At 46.1% G+C, this 25,626-nt stretch overlaps 1 protein-coding gene across 1 annotated transcript; it reads left to right on the top strand.

Moving 5' to 3' along the window:
* The first annotated feature begins 2,734 nt into the window (after positions 1 to 2,734).
* LOC126547911 (kelch-like protein 10) lies at positions 2,735 to 25,170 on the top strand. The gene is made up of 7 exons (XM_055063499.1): positions 2,735 to 2,860; positions 5,536 to 5,685; positions 7,553 to 7,626; positions 18,264 to 18,342; positions 23,760 to 23,995; positions 24,475 to 24,622; positions 25,117 to 25,170. Exons 1-7 carry the CDS (start codon positions 2,735 to 2,737, stop codon positions 25,168 to 25,170), a joined length of 867 nt encoding a protein of 288 aa, XP_054919474.1.
* Positions 25,171 to 25,626: the final 456 nt, after the last annotated feature.

Raw genomic sequence — 25,626 nt, 5'->3', positions numbered from 1 at the left:
TCGCGCATGATGAAACGCAGCTGCAAAATGACGTCAGGCTATTGACGGCTTCGGCTTTGGATAATTTTGTACGCGCACAACTACGCAAAGCAGTTGCCCTAGTTTCGGTTTTCTTTCCTTGCGTTGAAACAAAACCTGTTTTGCTCACTGATAATTTTGCGTCACGTAAGTAATGTTCACGAATGAAACAGCCATGAATTTAACATGCGTCTTGAAATACCCGCTACGTTCACTTCGCAGAAGCAAAATTTGCTCGTCCGAGTGAGGTTGCGTTTGAAATATCTGTCGTTGGGCTGTTGGAGCGTGCTCGAAGTGCGAAGACGCGGCGTAATTGTCCTTAATTTGCTTAGCTATAACGGTGCGGCTGCCCTTGATTTCTGTCGAGTGCAGTTTGCTCTGATGTAAGGTAGAACTACAAAGCCGCCCATTTTACTGAATAATCTAGTGCACCTGAAGCTGCCAGAACTCCGGTATTTCCTCCACAAGTTCTTGCGACTGTGTGTCGCTGTCACCAAATGCGAGCGTAGTCATTTGGCGGAGATTTAGCAACACATTTTCTAGAAATATGGTTCACCGCTCTATCACGACATGGAGAAGCAGCGGGGTTGGTCCTGAGTAAAACTTTCTATTTAATGCGAATTTTGCGATAGCAATTATATGGACACAACCGTCGGAATATATATGTCGGTGTTGCCGTGAGCTTACGTATAAAGTCAAGTGCGATAAGATCCTATCCTGCATTTTGCAAATTTCTCTATTACCGAATTGACGACATGAGTGCAATCCATTGCAGAGTATCCCTTCCTGAATCCAACCTGGTCTCTTTGTCGACTGAAGTAGAATGTTGTCCTTACTTTATTAGTAATTATATCGGTCAATATTTTATACAATACTGAAATTACGCTAAAGGACCTATAATTTTTCGATGCTTTAAAGTCTCGCTTCTTATGGATTAATATGATGTTGGCATTCTTCCAGTTGTGTGGAACCGTTGAATTCGTGAGGCATTTCGCGTAAAGGACCAAAAGTGTTTCAAGCATGGTATCTCCACCATCTTTGATTAAATCGACCGTTATTCCATCTCATCGTGCCGCTGTTTACCTGTCTTGCACGGCCCTTTTAACTTCATAACCAATTAGAGAAGTAGCATCTGTGTCCTGTTCATTACTACTTCGAATGAATGCAGCATGGCTGCTCTGGGTGCTGTACAGGTCAGTATAGAATTATTCCTCTGCTTTTACTATATCTTCGAAATTGCTAATGATATTTCCCTACTTATGTTTCAGTGCATACGTCTTGGCCTTTCTCATGTCTAGTTCTCACTGATTTCCTGCTGCGTCCAGCCACAGCATGAAGGTAAGTTCGCTCGCTGCTGCTGCCGCATTCCCACATTCCCAATAGAAGCATGATGCTTACAAATTAATAAATAGCTCTCCGTCACGAACAGATATCGCCGTTCTGGAAACGGCATCCATTAGATCATTCAAAGTGGACAAATTTGATATGCCAATTTATATATTACGGAAATTTGTTACTCTGTGTACAAGACTTTTGCGAAAGGTCTATTCATGCTTTATTAAAATTTTTGAGATTCATGTGTAACATATCAATTGTGACCGCTGTCGATGAACTATGAGGTGAAATTCACGGAATTGTTATATCATTTTTCATTGCCGAGTTACAAAGTTGTAAACATGATAGAATAACTTTCTGAAACTTTGCTATTTTGACAATTTTTAGTAAAAATTGACAATCTAAATGAAAAATTTTAAAACAACAGTCACTAGATTTAAAGATTTTCTTTTAAATGCAACAAACCTCGTCAAGTTTGGTGCAGTGGTTGCCGAGAAAAACGAATTCTCCTTTTAGATCTATTCAGATAGGAGCACCCGAGCTAAAGCTTCCTGTTAACGCAGCACATTTATCAGTATACAAAACACGACAAAGATTCTTACGCAGGCTTCGCAGCAAGACAGGATGTTGTTACCTCCTTTAGGCCATATAAAGCGCGTAATAGCTTACCGGGGAAATTTTTGAGGACACTACGAGCCGCCAAGACCTGCTTCACTAACTCACGACTGATTTTTGCCGGGCAAGACAACTCGTCGGAGACGTTGCCCAATTCATCTTAACAGGTCTACTCGGAAACGCGTAGTGAGCTACGCGGGTCGTGCGTTTACGGTTACTCATGGTTACTCGCATTAAATAGCTCAAAAAAAGAGGGAGACAGTAACTGCATGTCAAACCTCTTTCATTCACTTCAATCAGACAGACTAAGTTGTAATGACAATTGTGATAAGTCTTGCGTGCACTTCTGCTTTCCTCACACTTTCTTGTCAGGAAGGCAATCTCAAGACGGATTAGCGCGTGCTCTTTATGACCTTAAGGTACGAAAAATGCCGAAGGAATTTTTCACTTATCAGCAGCAGCTCTTAAACCCGAGGAGTTGGAGCATGAACCCGAAAATGACATCATCGGCGAGTGCCCACAAACATTCGAATAGGGAAGATAGTATAGGGGAAAAATTTACACATTTGTAAAAAAAAACGGAGTTGCCAGAACTATCTTGATGAGTTGATTGTGCGCAACACCCCATAAGCTGAATCACTCTGTCATCGCTGTCGGTTCTTCCGCGTGCAGGTACTCGGGATGCAACGCACTCTTGACTGTCGCCAGGGAACACATGAGTCCCGAACAGAAACAGAAAAACAAGCGGACTCCATCGATTCGGGTGATGATGGAAGACATGGAAGGTGACATGATTCAGCTGATTGTCGACTTCGCCTACGACACTCCGTTGGATGAGCGCATCGGTCCCCACAACGTCGCCAAGTTTCTCGAGCTGGCCCAGAAGCACAGGGTCAGTGAGGGGTTGCAGTGCTGGTGAAGGGGTCTCTCGAAAATTCATTTTGAGAAGATGGTGCGCCGAAGAGAGTTTCTGTTAGCCAGAAAACAGTAGGGAATGAAGCAAGAGGTGTGCCCTGTTTACAACCCCGGTCAGACTTCTCGTAAGGTAGAGGCCGCTTGTTGAAATGTGCACAGCTCAATGGCTGCATTTCCACGGGGCGTCTTTCACAACCGGGCTGTTTTGCCATTGCCTTGCCTCACTCAGTCACTTGCCTTGCCATTGCATTGTCGTGGCTACCACTTAGTCGCTCAGTCACTCTCGGTCAGTCGCGCGAAAAGATAGTAAATCATGGCAGAGAGCTAGGCTAGTTGGAAGTTCGACATTTAGTGCATTTCCAGCGCTCAAGGTGAAACAGCAAAACCAAAAATGAAGAAAATAAAGGAAAGGACAGGACGCTGCATCCCCCTGTCCGATTGTATTTTCTCCTTATGATTTCCTGTTTCCACTTAAGCGCTGCAAATGCATTGGATAGTTATTAAGTTAGCGAGCCCCGCAGACTAGCATATTGAAGCACATATACGTGCTTGATATAGAGGGTCTTGAGGGATTAAGTAGTTCTAATAAAAAAAGCGATGTTAGCTACTCAATTTCCCCTTGCAGAGGTGTCTTATACACTTTGGTGCACACAGTTTACGCAGAAAACTAGTCATCGAACGCATAAGCAATAAAATCTTCTTAATTAACGTTTTATATCACAATTGTGGTATATGTTGATATTTGAAACCGTAAGATAGTCGCATTTGAAGACGACTTCAATTTATTTGATTCTGCTGGAGCAATTCTGTTGCGAAATATTTATCAAACGAGTTGACACTCAGCTAATTTCGCATTCAAGGGCGTGGATAAAAGTGTTGGGTCGCTAAACCATCAAGCAAAACTTTTACTATGTTCTCAGCCTGACGATTAAGCCCCAACTAGACGTACGCGATGGAACGCGTCAGCACGCGCCGCCCTGCGCTCGGCGTCGCGCCGTATCGCGCCCGGCGGAGGAGCAGGGCACGCACGCGCACGATGCACGAGTTGCCGCGCGTCGCCGCGCTTGTACTCACGACGTTGCAGTGTTGATAGGACGCAATGTTCAATGTAGTCCAGCGGCCAAGTTTAGCGATGTGTTCAAAATGGCACTCATACAGAATAATTTTAACTTGAAACTCATATTTCAATTTTTACAAACCATTGGGGCACTTTTAGCATTTCATCCAGTTTTGTTCCGGAATTCACATTGGCTCGCGATTTTCACGTGAGGTCACGTCACGCGGACGACGCAAACGGCAACTTCCAATACCGGCGAAAAATTTAGCATTTCTTGGTCACGACGTTGCCAGGCATCAACGTGCGACGGTGCCTCTGTGCCTGACATCGAACGCGCGCAGACGCGGCGCGTGCGGACGCGTTCCGACGCGCACGTGAGGGAAAGGGGGAAAGTCAGTGGGTGCTTGTTTTCGCCAGCTGAGAGCAAGAGCGCACCTGTCATCAACTTCGGCCAGTTTGCAAACGACTTGCCAGACACTGCAAGCTACGTCACAGTGGGGACTCAACGTTTTGTCGCAATTGACGCCTCTGAAGCAAAATTAGTTGACTGACTAAAATTTGAGTACCGATATTTCAAAACAGAAGCACTCCCAAGTGCATAAACCGCTTATGCAAGCACATATTACCTGTCTAGCATAGCGTTTTTACTAAGATTAGTCTGTTTAACTTTGAAGACCATGCATATGGAAAGGCAAGTATTTATTCAGCCGCCAAGCCTTCCATCGGCAAACCACCGCAACAGCGTTACCGGTGCCACGTTCCTCCTGCAGCGAGCCGTCTCCCGCCGTTGCTGGGGGGGGGGGGGGGGCGCTGCTATTATATTGTCATTGTTAGTGAAGCGTTATATGAGAACATTTGCGTGCCTGTCACACCTATGAACTTTAAAATTCGTAAAAACGCTCACGGACATTACAAATTGATGGGTGTGGGACAACGGAGCAGCGCACGATTTTGTTCTTGTCTGCCTTGATCGCACACGTTTTGTGAGATGCGTACGCACTCTGCTTACGATTAGTCACGTCTAAACACTGCACACAAGGAGCACATAGCTAGGCACAACAGAGAACCGGAAGCAATGTAGTGTTTTTAGATCACAGTGACCTTTTCAGAGATCTTGCTTTTGCCGATTTAGCCTGGATTAGAAAGTTGTCGGAGAACGCTTATCGAAGCAAATAGCCCGAAGTTTAACGCCCTGAACTGCGGCAAAACAGCGGCGCAGGCACTAGAGCAACTTCATCCTTGCATGGATTTTCTTATGTTCAATATTGCTCGCCCCATTCTTCAGCACCACTATAACTTTTTCGTGAACAAAGTGCATTCTTCGTAGAAATTGACGCTACATTTGTAAAATTACAGAATGAGCCCAAATTTATTTATTTTTAGATAAATTTGGTGGACTTGGTAGGTATGGCACTTGATGGAAGCGATGCTTTGTACAACCATAACACATGACGTTACGTGCCTCGATTTGCTACACGGTGAGCAACCGTTCTCTAGTTTGCCTGCGAGATGCACTGTGCAGGAGGACCGTGTCCCCGGTTGCACATAGCCGCGCACCTTCACTTCAGCACAGTGTTCACACTTTTACGACGCAGATATTCTGGATACTGGATCACTGCCTTAGCAACCTGGAGAAGGACCTCGACCCCCAGAACTGCATCGGAACTTGCCAGCTGGCAGCCAGCTGGGGATACTTGCATCTCGCGCAAGAAGCCTTGCGCTGCCTGGTTCGCAACTTCGATGAGGTAACAAGAGTGACGAGCTTCACGGGCTTCGACCACATTACGTGCGCGTCTACGACGGCCATCCGATTAAGAGAAGTCAGGAATTTGACTGAAAAGTTTAACTGCAAAGCTCTTTTGCAGTGGTGGGTGTCAGAATACGCGCGACAATCGCCCATGAGATTACATCATTTCATTAATCTTAAGTAGTGCTTGCAGGACATGTTATAATTGTACCACTGAAGCTGTCAGAAGTTTTGTACCTTGCGCCGGTTTTGAGATAAATTCTCAATGAAAGAGCGAAGCAGTGACCAAGGTAGCAAGCACGGAAGACCTGTGTTTTTGCGCAGTGTAAACGGCATCCCATAAGCTAACAGGCGTCACAGGTGCATCCGACGCGACGGTGAGTGTGTACGGGGCGAAACAGCACCGTCAGAGCTCGGGTGCGGTCACGTGCGCGCGGCTGTCCACACGTGCACGGCATGCGCGCACACGCAAAACAGCAGACGTGCGAAAACGGTGAGGATGATATTTATTGGAACCCCCTTTGAAACGGGGCGTCGCGAAATAGTCGCCTAGCCTGCTCGATCCACTCAGGTTCTAGTACATTTATCACCACCTAGCCTTCTGCCCCTCTGACCTCGAACATAAGTTTACTATTTAGAATACGTATCGCTATAGTTTACCGTTATCTATGCTTGCAATGATTCCGCTTCTATCAATCTCTTCAATGCTTACTATGCACCAATACAAACAGCGTGAGCCGCCGCGGTGCTACCGAGCGGTAAATGTCGCAGTTGTCGGGGATTTCCCTAGAAACAGTGCCGGAAACGCAGCGGCAGCGCCGCTGCCCGTAGTGTGCTGCAAGACACTTGCAAGCCCGACCTTTATTAGGGGCTAGAAAACCCTTCTATCCTTTATACTAACATCTTTACTACCCTTACAGGTCAGCGGCCACATTTTCCATAAGATTACTCAGTAATAAGAGAAAATATACTTGAATATCTTCATCGCAACAACTATACGTCAGCAAAGGGATGATTCGTTTAAAAAAAAGCAAACCTTTCTGCCATTTCTATGTCTACATTCCTAACCATTAGGTAGGCACCAAACGGCAAGGTATCGCCGTCTCGTGGATCTCCGTGATGATGATTGCGCGAGGTACGTACAATAGTCAGATTTTTTTGGTGAGACCCCTTATAAAACAGTATCGTGTCAAAAAAAAAAAAAAAAAGAACGCCATAGCCACTCGCCGGAAGTGCAAATCATTTGAAACGCGCGGTTCCTCGGCAGGACCTGCGATATTGGACATTACGCACAGTGCGCTGAAATGTCTCGCTGGGGACGTGCTGGGCATTACGTGTTTACGTACAATTTAAAGGCTACTAATAAGAAAATGACACAATTACTAGGCCCGCACAACTGCCGGGATTGTTTCAGGAGTAGTTACCACTCGTTTGTAACCAATTTACCCTAAATCAAAGTTCGTTGCAGCTGGTCTTGGATACGCCAACCGTGGGAACCCTAAGTGGAGAAAGTTGAATTTAATGAATTCGCATACGCGAGTAGCGCAGCGGAGCGAGACATTTTTCCCAGGGCATCAAAAAAAAAGAAAAAGAAAACATCGAATTACCGCTTGGCAACTCTACATAAAAGAAGAATTAACTAATTCTCTTTTATTTACTGCAGGCATCGCCATTCTAAACAAAACTTACGTTTTAAAGGTGGCGGAGAGTGTTTGTAATTAAAAGTCCATAATGCACAATAACCAGGTTATGCGTGTCCATTGGCTAAACCTGCAGTTCTTGGTGATATAAAGGGACGGAATTGGAAATCTTCCGGAGACTGCGTTTGTAAACAGCAAATGAGGTTTTCCGTATACGTGGCGCAGGTATGGAAGAGCAGCACTCAGTTCCAAGATCTGAGGCCGGACGAGATGCGTACCGTCCTCGCAGACGACCGCCTGTACGTTGCCAGTGAAGTGGAAGACACGTTCGCTGCCATACTCAGATGGATCTCCAGCGACCCAGACAAGAGAAAGGCCTAGCTCGCCGAGTTCTTGGCACTCGTGCGCTTCGGATCCTGCCCAATGACGTGAGCGCACCCTCACTACGTCATAAGCCACACGTCTGCACTCAACGTGGCAAAGTCGCGTCGCGTCGACTTAGTCCACGTGCATCGAGTTTTAGCGCTTATAAATTTCTTACATCATCAATCATGGCGCTTCGCGGAATTTGTCTTGGCGCTTAAAGACACAAAGCGGTTTAGTGGGAAGCGCTTGTATTGCCTCCTTAGATTGTCAACGAGGATATAGTATAAGGCTAATTGATATTGTTAGTACGGGCTGTCTATAACTCTTTTGGCATTAATGCTGGAATTGGGAAGACGGTGCCAGTCCCTGCAGGTTGGGGGAGCTAAATATTGGAAATGCAGGCTAGTGCGACAACATGAAACATAAACATTGCAACGATAATTATTGGACGAAATAAATGTAGCGCATCGAACAAGAGAAGGAGCCACGCGGTAACGGCAGTTGCCCATCACCTTAAAGGGACTTCGCTAAACTTCTTGAAGCATATGTAATGATATTCTTGCTCAAAAGACCTGCTGCTCTTTTCCTCACAGTAATAAAATCCCAAGGACATGTTCTGCTTTATTCTCATGCGCCGATAAGGCATACCACGACCGGAATCACTTTTGATGTACTGACCAAAAAAAAAAAAAAGAAAAAGGGGATAAACATCGTCACTGATAATGCCGGTAGCACCATCCGATGGCGAATGCAATCAACTAGGTGGCCTGGCCTCCGAAATAAAACCCACCGCGAAGCTGGGTTTTGTTAACGCCGCCGACACCTTGAATATCTGACTTCGCCTATAGGTACTACGGAGGAGAAATTTATTTGATTGCTCGGTGTGCGTTTGTCCGTAGGCGTGCTGGCATTGCGGTCGGTGTGAGGTTGTGTGTGGGCGTGGATGCCGTGTGTCGTCCGCAAGTTTTACTCTTGCTCCGCGGATGTTCCTAGTGAGTTTGTTGCATTTTAGTGGCGACGGTAACATAGGAAATTGCGCGATAGTCGAGCGCGGACCATTAAATCTGTGATAGTGACGACGAGTTAGATAACTTTAACACTTTGTCTAAAGGCACGTCAGACTCATTTTCTCGGGCCTGCGGCGCTCGCGCTGAGCCCACACCTGGCTTGCTCTCCTGCAGCAATATCTTCGCTCGTATCAGACTTCTCGTATGCAACTACCGATTCTTGCACGATTCAACTACCAACTACCGATTCAACTACCTACCGATTCTTGCACGTATTTTTGCAGAAGGACGTTTATTTAACTGAAAAGGGACCATTAAAGACGCCCTTGAAAAGTCTCGGAGAGCAGCATACGCAAAGCATTGCACGAGCGAAGATGCTGCTCCAGGAGAGCAGGGCGCCTACTGCCCCCCCCCCCGGGAAAACAACTGATCCTATTTTGAAGGTAGAGCGCCGCCGCTACGTTCCCAACGAACGTTCAGCTTCTTTGCTTCGCGTACGTCCGACGCCCCTTTACACACACACACACACACACACACACACACACACACACACACACACACACACACACACACACACACACACACACACACACACACACACACACACACACACACACACACACACACACACACACACACACACACACACACACACACACACACACACACACACACACACACACACACACACACACACACACACACACACACACACACACACACACACACACACACACACACACACACACACACACACACACACACACACACACACACACACACACACACACACACACACACACACACACACACACACACACACACACACACACACACACACACACACACACACACACACACACACACACACACACACACACACACACACACACACACACACACACACACACACACACACACACACACACACACACACACACACACACACACACACACACACACACACACACACACACACACACACACACACACACACACACACACACACACACACACACACACACACACACACACACACACACACACACACACACACACACACACACACACACACACACACACACACACACACACACACACACACACACACACACACACACACACACACACACACACACACACACACACACACACACACACACACACACACACACACACACACACACACACACACACACACACACACACACACACACACACACACACACACACACACACACACACACACACACACACACACACACACACACACACACACACACACACACACACACACACACACACACACACACACACACACACACACACACACACACACACACACACACACACACACACACACACACACACACACACACACACACACACACACACACACACACACACACACACACACACACACACACACACACACACACACACACACACACACACACACACACACACACACACACACACACACACACACACACACACACACACACACACACACACACACACACACACACACACACACACACACACACACACACACACACACACACACACACACACACACACACACACACACACACACACACACACACACACACACACACACACACACACACACACACACACACACACACACACACACACACACACACACACACACACACACACACACACACACACACACACACACACACACACACACACACACACACACACACACACACACACACACACACACACACACACACACACACACACACACACACACACACACACACACACACACACACACACACACACACACACACACACACACACACACACACACACACACACACACACACACACACACACACACACACACACACACACACACACACACACACACACACACACACACACACACACACACACACACACACACACACACACACACACACACACACACACACACACACACACACACACACACACACACACACACACACACACACACACACACACACACACACACACACACACACACACACACACACACACACACACACACACACACACACACACACACACACACACACACACACACACACACACACACACACACACACACACACACACACACACACACACACACACACACACACACACACACACACACACACACACACACACACACACACACACACACACACACACACACACACACACACACACACACACACACACACACACACACACACACACACACACACACACACACACACACACACACACACACACACACACACACACACACACACACACACACACACACACACACACACACACACACACACACACACACACACACACACACACACACACACACACACACACACACACACACACACACACACACACACACACACACACACACACACACACACACACACACACACACACACACACACACACACACACACACACACACACACACACACACACACACACACACACACACACACACACACACACACACACACACACACACACACACACACACACACACACACACACACACACACACACACACACACACACACACACACACACACACACACACACACACACACACACACACACACACACACACACACGCACGCACGCACGCACGCACGCACGCACGCACGCACGCTGCAATGGCAGCACGCTTCGGAACAAGCGCATACAAACCGATCAAAAAAGCTTCTTGTACATAGGCAAAGCAAGATATTCAAGGAGCAAAAGCCCCCAGATTTTCTGTCTCGCGCTAGCTTGTATTCGCGCCTGCGCACAAACGAAGCGCGGTAACAGTCAGCGCGGTCAGTGCAGTAGATTAAAAGTAATCCTGGTCGTACTTCTGGTACTGAGAGAGGCAATAAAATATTTTTTATACAGGGTGTTTCAGTGAACACTTTCAAATATTCTTAAAAATATGCTTTTCGAGAAAGAAAGAAAACGTATTTAGAAGGAAACTGCTAGCTGCGGCCGACGCCGGGAGGTATCAACGGCGGGCTAATTAGTTAGCGGATTAATTAAACTTCACTAATCAACTTATTAATTACCAAAATTTGGTGGTTATTGTGAATTGTGAGTTTGTAGCTCCGGAGAAGACCCTGTCATATCAGTTTTTAAAACAAAGAAAAAGTAGTTGTCTAAAGCCTTGCAGCGCGATCAAGCCTGGCGTTTTTTATTTTGCGCTCAAAAACGAAACTCTGCGCTGGAGGAGCGCCGGAAGTCTTGAGCAAACGCAACGTCCGCTGGTGATGTATTGCAATGACTGTGGCGGCTAATTCGAAATGTACGTGCTATTTTCCCTAGCTAGGAAGCGTCGATGCTAAGCGTAGGGAGCCGCCAGTGTTATCTTTCGCTTACTCACTCGACGGAAGGCAGAGGCTAGTCATCGCCAACTACGCAGTTGTCGATTTTAATATGCTGTTCGGCGCTGGCCTGGCGCTCTACAGTGCAGTTGCCTCCGGAAGCAGTCCTTTAATTTCCATTCACATGACGCTAGCTTCGTTGAAAGAATAAAGCCACACTTTTGCGACAGTGCAGTTTTCATTAGCGGTGCTGGTATCGTGGCATGCAACTATCAGGAGTTATTTTTACGTGGTATGGGCTTGACAGCTAAAATAAACGAGGGATCCGTAGCTGACAACTTCTTGTCATTGTAGTGCGACGTTGTTTCGTACCAGCTCCCGTCCCATTTGTTGTAAGTGCTGGCCTAGGATTAGGAAATCTTGACTTCATAATATGTTTAGAAGTTTTGAGTCACGTAACAAACATCAATGAACAAAAAATGGTTTATTTCAATCTTTCATTTCGTTGTAGGCCTATTCGGGCACTCCACGAGAGTAATATCATTTTGGACGACAACATAGAATATTTACATGATGTGCTCAAATTACTTTCCCTCCATTTCGATAAACAGACGAAGGTGCTCTTTCAGATAAAAGCATCTGTCTGGGAATGTTGTCGAAGGAGATTCTGACACGTTGCTTCATATGCTCGAGCTTGGCTGGTTCCATCTTGAAAACCTTATTTTTTAACATATCCCCAGAGAAAGAAACCTAGGCGGCCAGGGTGTGTTTCCGCCACGCCCAATTCACTGGTTGGGAAAGGACCAGTCAACGAATTTACGAGACGGTGAAGAAAAATGCGGCGGGGCTCCGTCGTGCTGGAACCACATTTTCTTTTTCAGCGCAGCCAGTGGTAAGTGTTAGGCAAACTCGGAGACGACGCCCTTTAAAACGCACTCTTGGTACTTCTTTCCAGTAAAGTTTCGGTCAATGAAGTAAGAACCAACAATACGGCCGTTATAAATGCCACAGCATACGTTCGCTTACCACCTTACCTGGTGCTTATGCTCACGAAGCCAATGGGGATTCTAATCGCACCAGTAGTGTGCGTTTTGTAATTTGACATTCGAATTCCTGCAAAATTGGGACTCATCGGTCCAATGCACTCTGTTGAGAAATTCCGGATCTTCGTTGCATTGAATAAGGCACCAGTTTTAAAAATCAAGCCGTTTTTGAAAGTCCCTTGGTCTCCGCTCTTGGTGAAGGCACACATGATATTGGTGGTAGCTGTGTCTTGAAAGTGACCTCCAAACTGAAGCTGGGCTCGCTCCATATGCGCTGGCAATTTCCCTGGCGCTTGCTTCAGGCCTGACAGCGACCTATGCCGCCACATCGGTGTCAAAATCATCGGTTGCACTGGCTGGTCACTCCCTTTTCTGTGCATGGGCAGATCCAGCGGTTCTAAACTGGTTAAATATCGATGCGAATGTGGGGCGAGCTGGCACACGACAGCCAGGAAGTTGGGCGGCATACAGCATCGATGCCAGCTCCGCGTCATTTTGCGCGCTCACATAAGCCAGCATAATGTCCACTTTCGCGTCAACGGAGTACTGGAGTTGCGCGGGCGCGGCCATTTGCACAATATTAACGCTGCGGCGTTGAAACCTTGATCCTCAAATGGGCGAGGTCGCACCAGTGGTAATGCAATGGCTATGTCGTACGCGCACCCCAAAAACAAGCACTTTAAAGGGAAACGTCAACGTGTTTGTAAAACTGGCGCTACAAGCCACATAACAGCATGCAGCCACTGCCGCGAAAGTACTCCTTGCTCCGCAAACGAACCTTTCCTTCGTCTCATGCGCTTTCTAACACTCAGCTATTATAAACGAACAGCACATGAACGTAACGAATAAATTAACGGATGGGGATGCGTCACATCTAGCTCGTCAGGTAGCCGCGTCAGATGTGGTCGAGACACAAAAGAAAAAAAAAAGGAAACCTGCCGGAAACGCCTACCAGGGCTCCCAAAATGGGGGACCGTGTAGTGGGCGATGACTAGCCTCTTTCTTGCACCTACCAGCGAAGGAAAAGATAACACCAGCCGTGGTCTAAGCTGAGCGTTGAGCTTTCGAATTTGGCGCCACAGTCCCCGCAACACGTCATCAGCGGACGTTGCGTTTGCACTAGATTTCCGGCACACCATGTTCGCCGCGTTTGGGTTTCATGCGGGAAAAAATACTTGATTTTCGCGGGCTGCAGGGCCTTACAGAGCGGCTTTTTCTTTGCTTTAAAAACTGATTACGACAACGCTGTCTTCGTGACTAGAAACTCGCCATTGGCAATGACCGCCAAACGTTTCTAATTAAAAAGTTCGTTATACAATTTTAGAAATTAGCTATGTAAGTCGCATCTTTCTCATAATTTCTGAGGTCCGCCGAACCTGAAAGCTTGCTCCTTAAGAGAATTCCTCTTTTTCTCAAAAAAACCTACTTTTAGGGTTTTTTGAAAGTGTTCGCTGACACACCCTGTGTTATAGTATTCGTGAGGTGCTGGTCTTTAGAAAGAGACACGTTCTACTCCGTCCCTGGCGTTCAGACGAGCTTAAGACGAGGGCAACGCAAGTGGACTTTACCGAATTCGTGTAAGTGGTTAATCGCGTCGAAAGGGCACGAAGGAAAAAGTGTCGGCTGTCTTCAATGCTCCCCTCCGTGCATCGTCGCCGCATGCTGCCGCTGGACATGCTTCGTCCGTCGGCCAACGCCCGGAAGTTCACGAGCGCTACACACAGACTTAATGTGATGTCATACAGTCCCACTCATCAAGACGCGGCTAAACAAAATTACCATGGAAGCCGAATGCCGTTAATGTAACCCAATAATGAACACTAATGAAAAGTCATTTGTTTCATGAGAGATACCAGCAGTCATAAAGGCATTGCGTAATGATCCAGTACACGAAACATACGTGAATAATATTGAGAAATATCTGCAAAGCTTGCGCCGCTGCCATGGTTCTCCGTAGTAGAACGCTACCTATCAAGAAAAGGGTCAGGCAAGAAGAATCAATCAATCAATCAATCAATCAATCAATCAATCAATCAATCAATCAATCAATCAATCAATCAATCAATCAATCAATCAATAGAATTTTTATTTCCAACGACAGTTGTGGGTCCCTTAGGCAAAAAGCGGTAATAACACCACTTGAAAATGCCTAAAAGGCCCACGTACATGACAGCGGTATTAAAATACATACTTTCAAAAACAAACTTTCAAGAATAGAATTAAAAATGCAGTTTAGAAAGAATACGTTAATATAGAGGTTGTGCAAATACAACAATGAAACAATAGAACAAATGAGGTCAATATATAAGTACGCTCTAGGATGGTTGTACATTGTAGCTGAAATATTGAATGTTCACGTGAACACATATCATAAAAAGACGAAAACAATAAACGCGATACAAATAGTAATAAAACATTTTTGATTGTGTTCGGACAGTATATTATAAAATACATTAGACAAGAGTTAGAAAAAATTCATGCATTTCCTTTTTTGTAAACGTAGAAAACTTGGCGTCCTACTCTTCATATTTATTAAGTAGGGACGGCAGTGTGAATCTAAGAGACTGCAAAAATAGGTCGTGCGGGAACAAGGAACAAATCACTTGTCGGCGCTGCGGGTGCGTGAATCAGTGTAATGCATGTTTATGTTAGATGAATCTTTAATAAACACTCTGAATTGTTTCTTTGGGAAGAAATAAACAATATCTGCACTGCTATTCACTGCATGCTTAGAAGAAGTATTCAAGCTATTGGACTGGGGAGGCTTAGGAGTGAAGTTCAAAGGCGAACATCTAAGCACCTTTCGGTTTGCAGTTGTTATTGTCCTCTTCAGCAACACTGGGGACGAATTAAGCAAATGATTGAGGACCTTAACCGAGAAAGTGCAATAGTGGGGTGGTAGATTAATATGCAGAAAACAATGATAATGATCATTAGCCTGGCAAGGAAACAAGACTTCAGGATCGCCAGTCAGCCCATAGCATGTGTACAGCAGTACGTTTATCCAGGTCAATTACTCTCAGGGGACCCTGATCATATGAAGGAATTTAAAGAATAATAAAATAGGTTAGAGTGCATACGGCTGGCATCACGAAATCCCAACTGGCAGCTTACCACTGTCATTGAAAATAATAGTCTACAACCATTGCATTCTACCGGTGCTAACATATGTGGCAGAAACTTGAAGGTTAATAAATGAGCTCGAGAACAAGTTAAGGACGCTGGAAAAAGTGATTGAACGAAAAATGTTACGCGCAACGGTAAGTGACAGGAAGACAGCGGTGTGGACGAGAGAGCAAACGGGGATAGACGATATTCTAGCTGATATTAAGAGCAAAAAATGGAGCTGGGCAGGCCATGTAACGTGTAGGGTAGATAATCGGTGGACAATTAGAGGGAGACAGTTACAGAATGGGTGCCAAGGAAAGGAAAGCGGCGTCGAGGACGTGGGAAAACTAGGTGGGGTGATGAAATTATTGCAGACGTAACTTGTAATCAGCTCGCGCAAGACAGGGGTAATTCGAGATCAACTTCGTCCTGCAGTGGGAATAACAAAATAGGCAGCAGCTGCTAGTGATGACGATGACGAATGAACGTTGTCGTTGCTACGGCGAATAGACACGGCCTCCTTCGAGACACCTATGCCTCGCGTGTTGCTCTTGAAAGCGCTGCGGCGAACGGGACGCGATGCGTTGCCACCGCTGTGCCATCATGAATATGCTACATGCATGTGGTGTCGCAGTATGGGAATGCACTAAAAAAAAAAAAACGCGACAAACTGTTGTCCCATTCATGTACACAAGGCTGCATACACGTTTTCGTCTTTGCGTTGGCTGCAGTGTAGCGCAAGGACCGATATAGAATACTGTTTGCCTGAACCTTTTGGTTTCATATTGCATAAGACTAGGATCCCCAGCATAAAACACTGACAACGACAGAAGGGAAGACAACACAGGCTTCGACGTGCAATTCAACGTATGCGAGCTGTCATACGTATACTGAGTTATGGCACACGTGAAGCCGAATACCTTCTTGGCGCACATTGCTTCATCAAGCACCATGCCGACGATGCTTTACCCACAGAAACCATGTTCACGGGTTTGTGGAATTATCAACTTCTGCGAAGTAAGCACCTGTAGCATTGGTCTTCCCTTTACTGTTTTGAAGTGGTTCACATTTGATGTCATCTACCGGTAAATAGGGAGCAGTTCACGAACACGCCTGGCCTCCGAGATTGCTTGGCACCATGGGCCGCATAGAGTTCCCTGCAACAATTACTAGAAGCAACTCTGGCGTTGCAATCACTCAGCCACCACGGGACTGATGGGTAGTACACGCATCTTTCTGATCTTCGTGCTCGTGGATTCCGACGTTCTTCCGGTTTTGTTTATTGTGTTATATATGCCTTAATTTTCCTAAATTTCAGAGCAATTTTTACTTTCCTAAATGTAGAAGACTACGAAAACGCACAATTGCTACCAATTGCAGTGGTTTAGCCTGTCGAGGTAGTGAAATCGATCGAGACGCACAAAGCGTCACAACGCGCTGGCTTTCCTGCGAGAAATTCATAAGTGCGCTCTATGTCGCTTTTCAGTGCATACGTCCGTGGCACAATGCTTTCAATATAGGGCTTCTGTGTTAGAGGTCCTGTGTCTGAATCCTGCCTTCTGACAATTTTATTTAAAGTTTATTTCATTATTTATTACACAGTACTTTGTATGCAAATGACGAACTTACAAAGACACAACGTTATTTAAAACGAGAAAGACGAAGTTTAGGGAAATCCATGTTACTACCCATCATTTCCAAACTGGCTGAACCGCCCCGCTTACAGCTCCCGTAGACACCAGCACCAGCGTTCCCTCTAGTAATCATTGTATGAAACTCTAGGACGGCCCCATCTCGATGACCACAGCAAATATCAAAGTCATGCTACAAATGGAGCCATCGATCGAGGCCTAGTCGCCGGTCTAGGGGATGAAGTTTCATGTACTTTTACGTGTTCGAAGGCCACGGGCCGTGAAATTACGTCAGAAAAGGTGGTTTCAATGACACTTCACATGGGAACACCATACCAAATATGCAGTAGTTAACCTTGAGTTGCCTGCTTTGTTGTGTCATTTCGTGTCGCTTCACTTTCTAAACAAGAGTTTACGTCTTTCTGCAGAGACTTCGAGAAGGTTGCCACTCACCCACAAGTGCAGTGCGATGGAGACAGCGTGAAGGTGCTGAAAGTGATTAAACGGGTTAGTTGCTTTTTCTGTGCACTGCAGCTGGGGGCTTGCTTGATTACTGATGGCACGTGTCTACAATTGTACAGGGTACGCACACTGTTCGCGACGAGCGTTAGCGCACCTTAACACGAAGCAAGGCTTTCAGAGTGAAAACATGGTCTCCACCGACGCAATATCGGTTCTCATCTATGCGGTGCCGCCTCGCAGCGTGTACGAAAGCTGAAGCAACTCATCCGGTAAGCAGCAACCGCAGTACACGACCGCACCAAAGAGAACCAATATGGCGCCGGCGCTTCAGATAGGTGGCGCCGAATTTGTCGAAGCTTGGAGTGAGGAAAAAGTTAGGAGGGAGCCTCGCGCAAGCCGGTAGAAGCCAGGAGTCTCGTTCTTGCACGTGGCCAGAGATACAAGCAAAGTGTGACCAGAATACAGGTAGAGCAGCCGAGCAGCTGCCGGCCGAGCGCGTATTGATAAAAAATATACAGATCCCAGACACTGTGGGAATCGATGTAAGCGAAGCTTTCCGTGCTGGATGCTTTGATTGACGATAATTAGCGGTAATGTTGACGACTAAAGCTGAATTACTTCAACGTTTAGGCTAACGCGAGAGTGGTGAGTTGATGTTAAACTTTACCTTGCGTACGCCACTGTTATTTGTCTGCGTAGTAAACAGAACACACAGGGAGAGGTGGTTGCTTGAGGCGTCGATGTGAGCCATATTTTATAACCTCTGAGAGGGTTGAGCGTTGTTATTTCCTCACATGGCACATCGCATTGTGGCAGAAGTATTAAACTTGAATTGGATTATGGGGCTGTATGTGCCAAAACCACACTCGGATTATGAGGCAAGCTGTAGTGGCGGACTCCGGATTAATTTTGACACCGTGATATTTTTTAACGTATCCCAAAATCTAAGTGCACGTGCGTTTTCTATTTCGCCCCCGTAGAAATGTGGCTGCCGCAATTGGGTTCAAATCCACGACCTCCATGTCATAGCCCCAAAGCTAACATGTATTTGCGAAAGTGTCGACTGCCTGTCAAGTAGAAAGCCGTGTTCACTTGGGGCAACGCTAGCGGTGAGCAAAACAATTCATTACCTCAGGAAGAAAAATCTCTCTTTGCTGACTGCTGATAAGGAGGGTGGCTTCGTCGTGTTGCCCAAAACGATGTATCATGAAAAGGCTAAGCAGGCTATTGAAAAGAATTTTGTTCCCTTGGAAAGATCTGGCAGGAAAGTAAAAGCAGAGGCATTAAAACTGTGTGAACAGATCAATTTGACAGGACTACACAAGTCTGTAAAAGCTGCGAATATGCCGAGGCTGAAGGTACTTTTTTCTGCAAAAACCCACAAAGAAGGCATGCCTCTCAGAGCAATTGTATCCGAGAAAGAAGCCTGGCAAGGTCTGGTATCAAAATACCTACAAAAGCATCTTAGCCAAATAGATGTAGATGATCCTTTTCGTGTGAGCAACTCAAAGGATGTGATTGAATTTTTGGGTGAGCAAGATGGTGCTTCACGAGCCAATTTTGCTTTTTCAGTTTATATTGAGGAGCTCTTTTATTCCATTCCCCAAACAGAGTTGTTAGACGCAGTAAAAGAGCGGATTGAAAGAGAAAAGCTGGAGAGAAGTGCGGCGTGGACGGGATGTTCACTGCCCCCGAAAAGCTGGTGCGCATGTGCAAAGCCGTAAACGAAAAGAAAAAACTGGTCTGCGCCATAAAACATGAATGCAAGTTTGTACCCTGCATTGTTGGGGTCGTATACCGCATACCCCTCTTATGTGGTAGATGCTACGTGGGGCAGTCTGGCCGCTGCCTAAATGAACGGCTACGAGAGCACCGAACGCGGGTAGATTCATTAGCGGGGGGGGGGGGGGGGGGCGGGGGGGGGGCGGCCATTTGGCCAAGCATTGTAAGCGGTGCGGGTGCGTGCCTGCGTTTGATACCACGTGTGTGCTTGGTAGGGGAGGCACAAGGTGGGGGCGCGAGATATGTGAGGCATATCACATTGACAGGGAAGGTGATAACTGTGTCAGCACGACATCACTTGCCTTGTCCAAAAAAGAAAAAAATGTACTTACAGAATAGTTTGCCACATTTTGATTAGATTGTGCTTGTACTGTTTTAACCCTGTGTGCGCATGCACCACCGAAATGTGTATATGTACCTTCTCTCGCAGTAAAACCTCAGTTGATGTTTAGCGCTCGTCGTTGTCGTCTTCTCCATCTGTGTCCCTGTTATTTGCGCTAGTCTTTTGATTAAATGATATACCCTGAAAAATGGCGCTGCTATTGAGGCACCCTAGACGTGCGTATGCTTTTTTAGACACGAGACAAGCGCCTACGTGCTTGTCTCGTCTCTCCTTTCTTCGTGTGTTGTTTTATTCGGCGCCGTCTTTGTAATCCTGCTTAACCAACTAGCCCACCAGCACATGCTCAGTGCGTATGCTATGACTTTAGTCATCAGAAATGTTTTTGAAACGAATGATTGAAATTAATGAAACTTCGCTTTTTCTCGCACACATGTACACACAGTATGAGTGCCACTTAATATGATGGTGCCTACTACACGTGAAATCCGCGCGTAAGTGGTTTGCACTAACGTCATCTCGAGGGCCATATTTGGGTACTATATATGTATACAGGCACTGTGAGGCGCTGTGCTTCAATTTGATAAACTTATTTTCACCTTATCGCCAGCTGTGCACTATGAGGTTGGAATGGGGTCTCAATTTGCTATACGTGAAGCACGAATCAATTGCAGGAAATTGTCTGTCGCTATTGGTGAAACATTTTGGACTCGCCAAGTGCTGCCTCAGTGGCACGACCGTTCATTCCAAGGAGGTTAAAGGAAAACTACTGGAGTGAAAAGTATGTCCCGTAGGTGAAGAGAACTATAAATAAGCCACGAAAATGATGAAGAAGCGCTTTTAGCACAATTCCCAGAGTTAATCAACCTCCTTCGTTAGTCATGGCTTATTTTACCAGACAAATACTTACCTACGTGTATCTCACTATTACTGGTTTTAGAGTCAAATCAGAATATCCTTGCATATTGTATTGAGGAGAACGTCGTCAATATTCAGTACAAATTACTATTTTCGTTGGGAAGAACCATCTTTCATTTTCTAATTAGCCTAGCATCACCATAACCCAGCCAATCACTTAATCTGTAAGCGAACATTACCCGGCAAGGCTCCATTTCAGGTGAAGAGGGACAAGCATTGGCTTCAGCTTTCTTGGTAAGAAGCTGCGGGAGCTTCGACTCTAGCAGTTTTTCTTCATCCTGCTTAGCTCAGTCGGCGGAGGCTCGCCGCTGTCTGCCTACTTCATTCCCGCATATATGCATGTGCCGTGAGTTGCAACGTTTCTATGCAAATGAAGGGTGTACCTTTACTAGTACAAATGGGAATAACGCCCTCCATTCGCCATAAAAACGCATAAACCCACAAAATAGAAATGAAATAAGGTGTATTTCATAGGTACGCCTGTGCGATACACCGCTCCTTGGCAAAAAAAAAAAAAAAAAACACGTCAAATGATCTCGCGCAGGAAGAACACTGCCAAGAGCGAGTAAAGAAGCCCCGAGAGTGTAAAATAAAGATAACTTTAGTAGAACAGAGCTTAAAAAACAGCAGTTGACAACAAAGGCACACGGACTGCGCGGAGTTGTATTACTCCGCCAGCCAATCACAGCAGCAAACAAAATCGTCGTTATGGGACCTTTTCAAGATGGCGTCGTACTTGATTCCTCCGGAGCGTCTGCTGTTCTTGAAGAGTCTTTTCATCGGCGGAAGCAATGATTTGTGCAGCAGACATGGACAAAATGTAAGGAGTCTGAGCATTTCAGTCTTCAAAAGTCTGCGGTGCAGTTCATTTCACTGCTGAACCCGTTTTACTCATGAAACTTCCCTGCCAGCCGAAGTGAAACTTCACAACAAATAGATGTAGCGAAGCAAGCATGTTATTTCAGTTCAATAAAGAATTAGACATTCGCCATTCCACTATAATAGGCGAGGGGAAAGGTATAAAATTAAGCGCTACTAATTTCATTGTTGTAGTTACCGCCTTATTTGGGTAACAGAAAAAGTTTGAAGTACGAATTATTTGCGGCCTCGCGGAGGAATAGTGGCTGGCGGTTATGAGGGCGTGGGCGGGGCTTCATTGCAGACTTAAGCTGTATCCGACTATAGTAGCGTTTTCTGAATTAGTTCTGAAAGAATTGTACAGAAATATGTATTCGTGGAACAATCACAGTTCTTTTGGATCCCTCGTTTACTGCTCTGACAGAAGTGCCACAACCGACTCCTATTGTTATTTGTGAAGTTACGTAACGATGCGTGGCCGCCAGTCGCGTACAACCGCATATGGCGCAGGAAGCTGCGATTCTACAGGCACTGCGCCCACCGCGGAAGGTTAGAAAAACAATTACATAAGCACTGCAGAGAAGTGGCTAGGTTAGGTGGCTCGAATGATAACTGTAGAAGCGTCATTAACAAACGGAATTGTCCTCCACTTCCGACGTCGTTATGACTGCTTGCTCTTTAAATAAAAGATGTTGATTCATAAATGTTTTCACAAACAACCGTTAAATTTGGTAATTTTCGCTTTTCTTTCCTGTTTGGCTGTTGCCTTGGCTCTCTCCCTTAGTAGATCGCTTAATTTGTCAGCTCCTTGCTACTCTTGTTTCCAGTTGCCTATTTTGCACGAAAGTGCTGTACAATTACAGAAAAACCAGGCGACGTAACGGGTGACAGTCACATTGCTTAAGGGTTTAACGATTTTTGCAGGGTTTGATGATGGACGCTGTCTCGCATTATTTTATTTTCACCTTATCTAACCCATATCACGGGTATATGTTCTGAGGATCTCTCAGCGTCGCGGCGAGCCGTCAATCGAGGAAACAATGAAACAAAAAGAAAAGTTAAACGCAATTGGCATTTCCTGTGGTCGCAGCTCGTTCCACGTGCATACAGACCAGCTGACCACGAAGTGAATACCTTTCCTGGTCCCTGGATCGGTCTAAACGAAGAAGGTTGAACTAAGAAGCAACAACGATGCGCGTGACCGTTGAATAGACGGCGACAACTGAATGCATCTCGAGTTAATCGCGGGGGCACCGAATTGATGAGGAAACTGGCCTTCACATCCCAGGAGACGCCGATAACTACCGCCATCCAAAAGGAGTGAGAAAGGCAGCAAAATGTTGACCGCCGAATAGCTGTCAAGTCTCAACATTGATTTGGCGGCGCTTTAGGAATATGTGTGAGAAGTGGTGGCGTGGGCGGGGAGGGGGGGGGGTATGCATCTTAATTTCGGGGATGGGGGGCCAGGGCCCCCTCGGGCCCCCCCTTGGGTACATGCCTGTTTCCAAGATTCATGGACTGCAGGTCATTTTTACCGGACACATGCGTAAACTTTTCCACGCAGACGCTCACCCAGCCCTCCATGCCTTTCGGCGCGTTCGCCGGCGATGAACCTTGCATGGTGGTTGGATATGTTGCAAGCGTTGACCTGAACAGGCGGTTGTGGCTCAAGCCTCGCTTGCCAAAAGACATTCTCTTCCTTTTCGGCGGCTGGAAAACGGGCGCGACCAACGACATGCTGACCTACGACTGTCGTGCTGCCAAGTGGCGCGTGATGGACAACCAGAACGTTACGGCCAGGTAATATGGCCCCCTCAACAACAAGCTAGATTGTTGCAAGTGACTGTCAGCATGCAGAAAAAAGTGTAGATTGTTTAATGAGATGTTTCACACAGTTTGAAGAGAGAGGCAGCGCGCCAGAAATGGTCACCACTAGCTAGGAAGTCCACACGTACAAATATTTTGCAGGTACCAGCTGCCGAGTGCAAAATGATGGAAGCAAGTGATGCGGCGTCGTATTGTTGAGAAAGCGCGGCCTTGACTAAGCGTGTTGATATTCGCATTCTATGATGTTATAGCTTTCATGCACCGATAAAACTTATTTTCTTTATTTTCCGGGTGTGCAGTTTTGTGGCACCGCTAGAAAATGCGTGCAAGGGCGCTGCAGCAGTACCTAGGGATATCGTCGATAAAGCTTCGAGGCCAGATGGCTAGATTATGCAAAGTTGCTGGGGTGCACATCGCATTTAAAGAAAGGTTTTCGTCGACATCCACCGCAGGGCGTACCACGGCGTGGCCATGGTCAACAAGTGCATCTACATCGTGGGTGGCTTCGACGGCCGCGTGTGCTACCGCACGGTCGACTGCTTCGACGTGGCTCAGGCCCGATGGAGCGCCAAGGCTAGCATGGCGTATGAACGCTGCTACGTGAGCGTTGTAGCTCTCCAGGCAAGCACGGTTGACGAAGGGCAACCAGATTACTATTGCCGCAAAGCTAGCAAAACAATACGGTCGGCGCGAGTTTTTTGGGAAATGTACACATTGCATGCAACAATTGCATACAGTGCTGTGGGAAGCAAAGAAAATAGAGAGAGAACGAGAAAATGGTACTTGGAATAATATTATTTCTTATAGTGAGTGATTACTGTATGTACTACCATTTTTGGTTTTTCGAGTCTTGCACTTAAAATGATGCTACGAATCCTACATTGACACTAACGAGCCACGAAACCCCGCGCCCTAATCCTTCCTGGCCCTAAATTCAAAATAAAAGCGGAAAAGTACTTATTGAGATTGAGGTCAGGCAATCAGAGACAATCTCTTTAACGCTATCCACTGTTTGCTATGTAAACCTGTTCAAGGTAATATATCCCCTTCAGTCACCAATTATGATTGACTGTCGATACATGTGTGAAACATAGGTGCTGATCGAGACTCCACTGAAAGCAGATCAAGGTGGTAGAATGATTCGTTGAGCATTTTATGATGAATCATTATAATTGCAGAGTAACTAAATATTCGTATATTGTAATGTCACTCATGCTACGTTTCTTCATAACAATGATTAAATCCCCCGCTCGAATTACACGCACAAGTTATTCATTGGCCTCAAGCATTTCATGTAAGGAAAAAAATGTATTTGATGGTTGCTAACGACATGCACCACGTCAAACATCACATAAAACATGGTAGTGCCTCCACCAAAGCGGTACTCTGTAACGATACATATCATTCAGAAGGAAAATAGAAGCAATTTAGGTTATCAGAATGTTCAATTTGCCCTAAGCTTAATTTTTATGCTCTATTCCTTGCTACCACTGGACAGAAATGGCAAAAGTAGGTCACGTCCACAAATGTGGATGCCGTGACGGAAGGGGATATTGGAAACCCTATTGGAAAATCCTATTTAAATTCAAACTGGATTATACAGG

Source organism: Dermacentor andersoni, chromosome 1, assembly GCF_023375885.2.
Source record: "Dermacentor andersoni chromosome 1, qqDerAnde1_hic_scaffold, whole genome shotgun sequence".
Lineage (NCBI taxonomy): Eukaryota > Metazoa > Arthropoda > Arachnida > Ixodida > Ixodidae > Dermacentor > Dermacentor andersoni.
Note: the sequence above shows the minus strand (reverse complement) of the source record. Positions and strands in the feature narration are given on the sequence as shown.

Excerpts from the sequence above, each read along its gene's own strand:
- LOC126547911 (XM_055063499.1), top strand. The coding sequence starts at position 2,735 with ATGATGGAAGACATGGAAGGTGACATGATTCAGCTGATTGTCGACTTC. Across the intron at positions 2,861-5,535 it reads AGCTGGCCCAGAAGCACAGG|ATATTCTGGATACTGGATCA; the intron begins GTCAGTGAGGGG and ends TTTACGACGCAG. Across the intron at positions 5,686-7,552 it reads TGGTTCGCAACTTCGATGAG|GTATGGAAGAGCAGCACTCA; the intron begins GTAACAAGAGTG and ends TACGTGGCGCAG.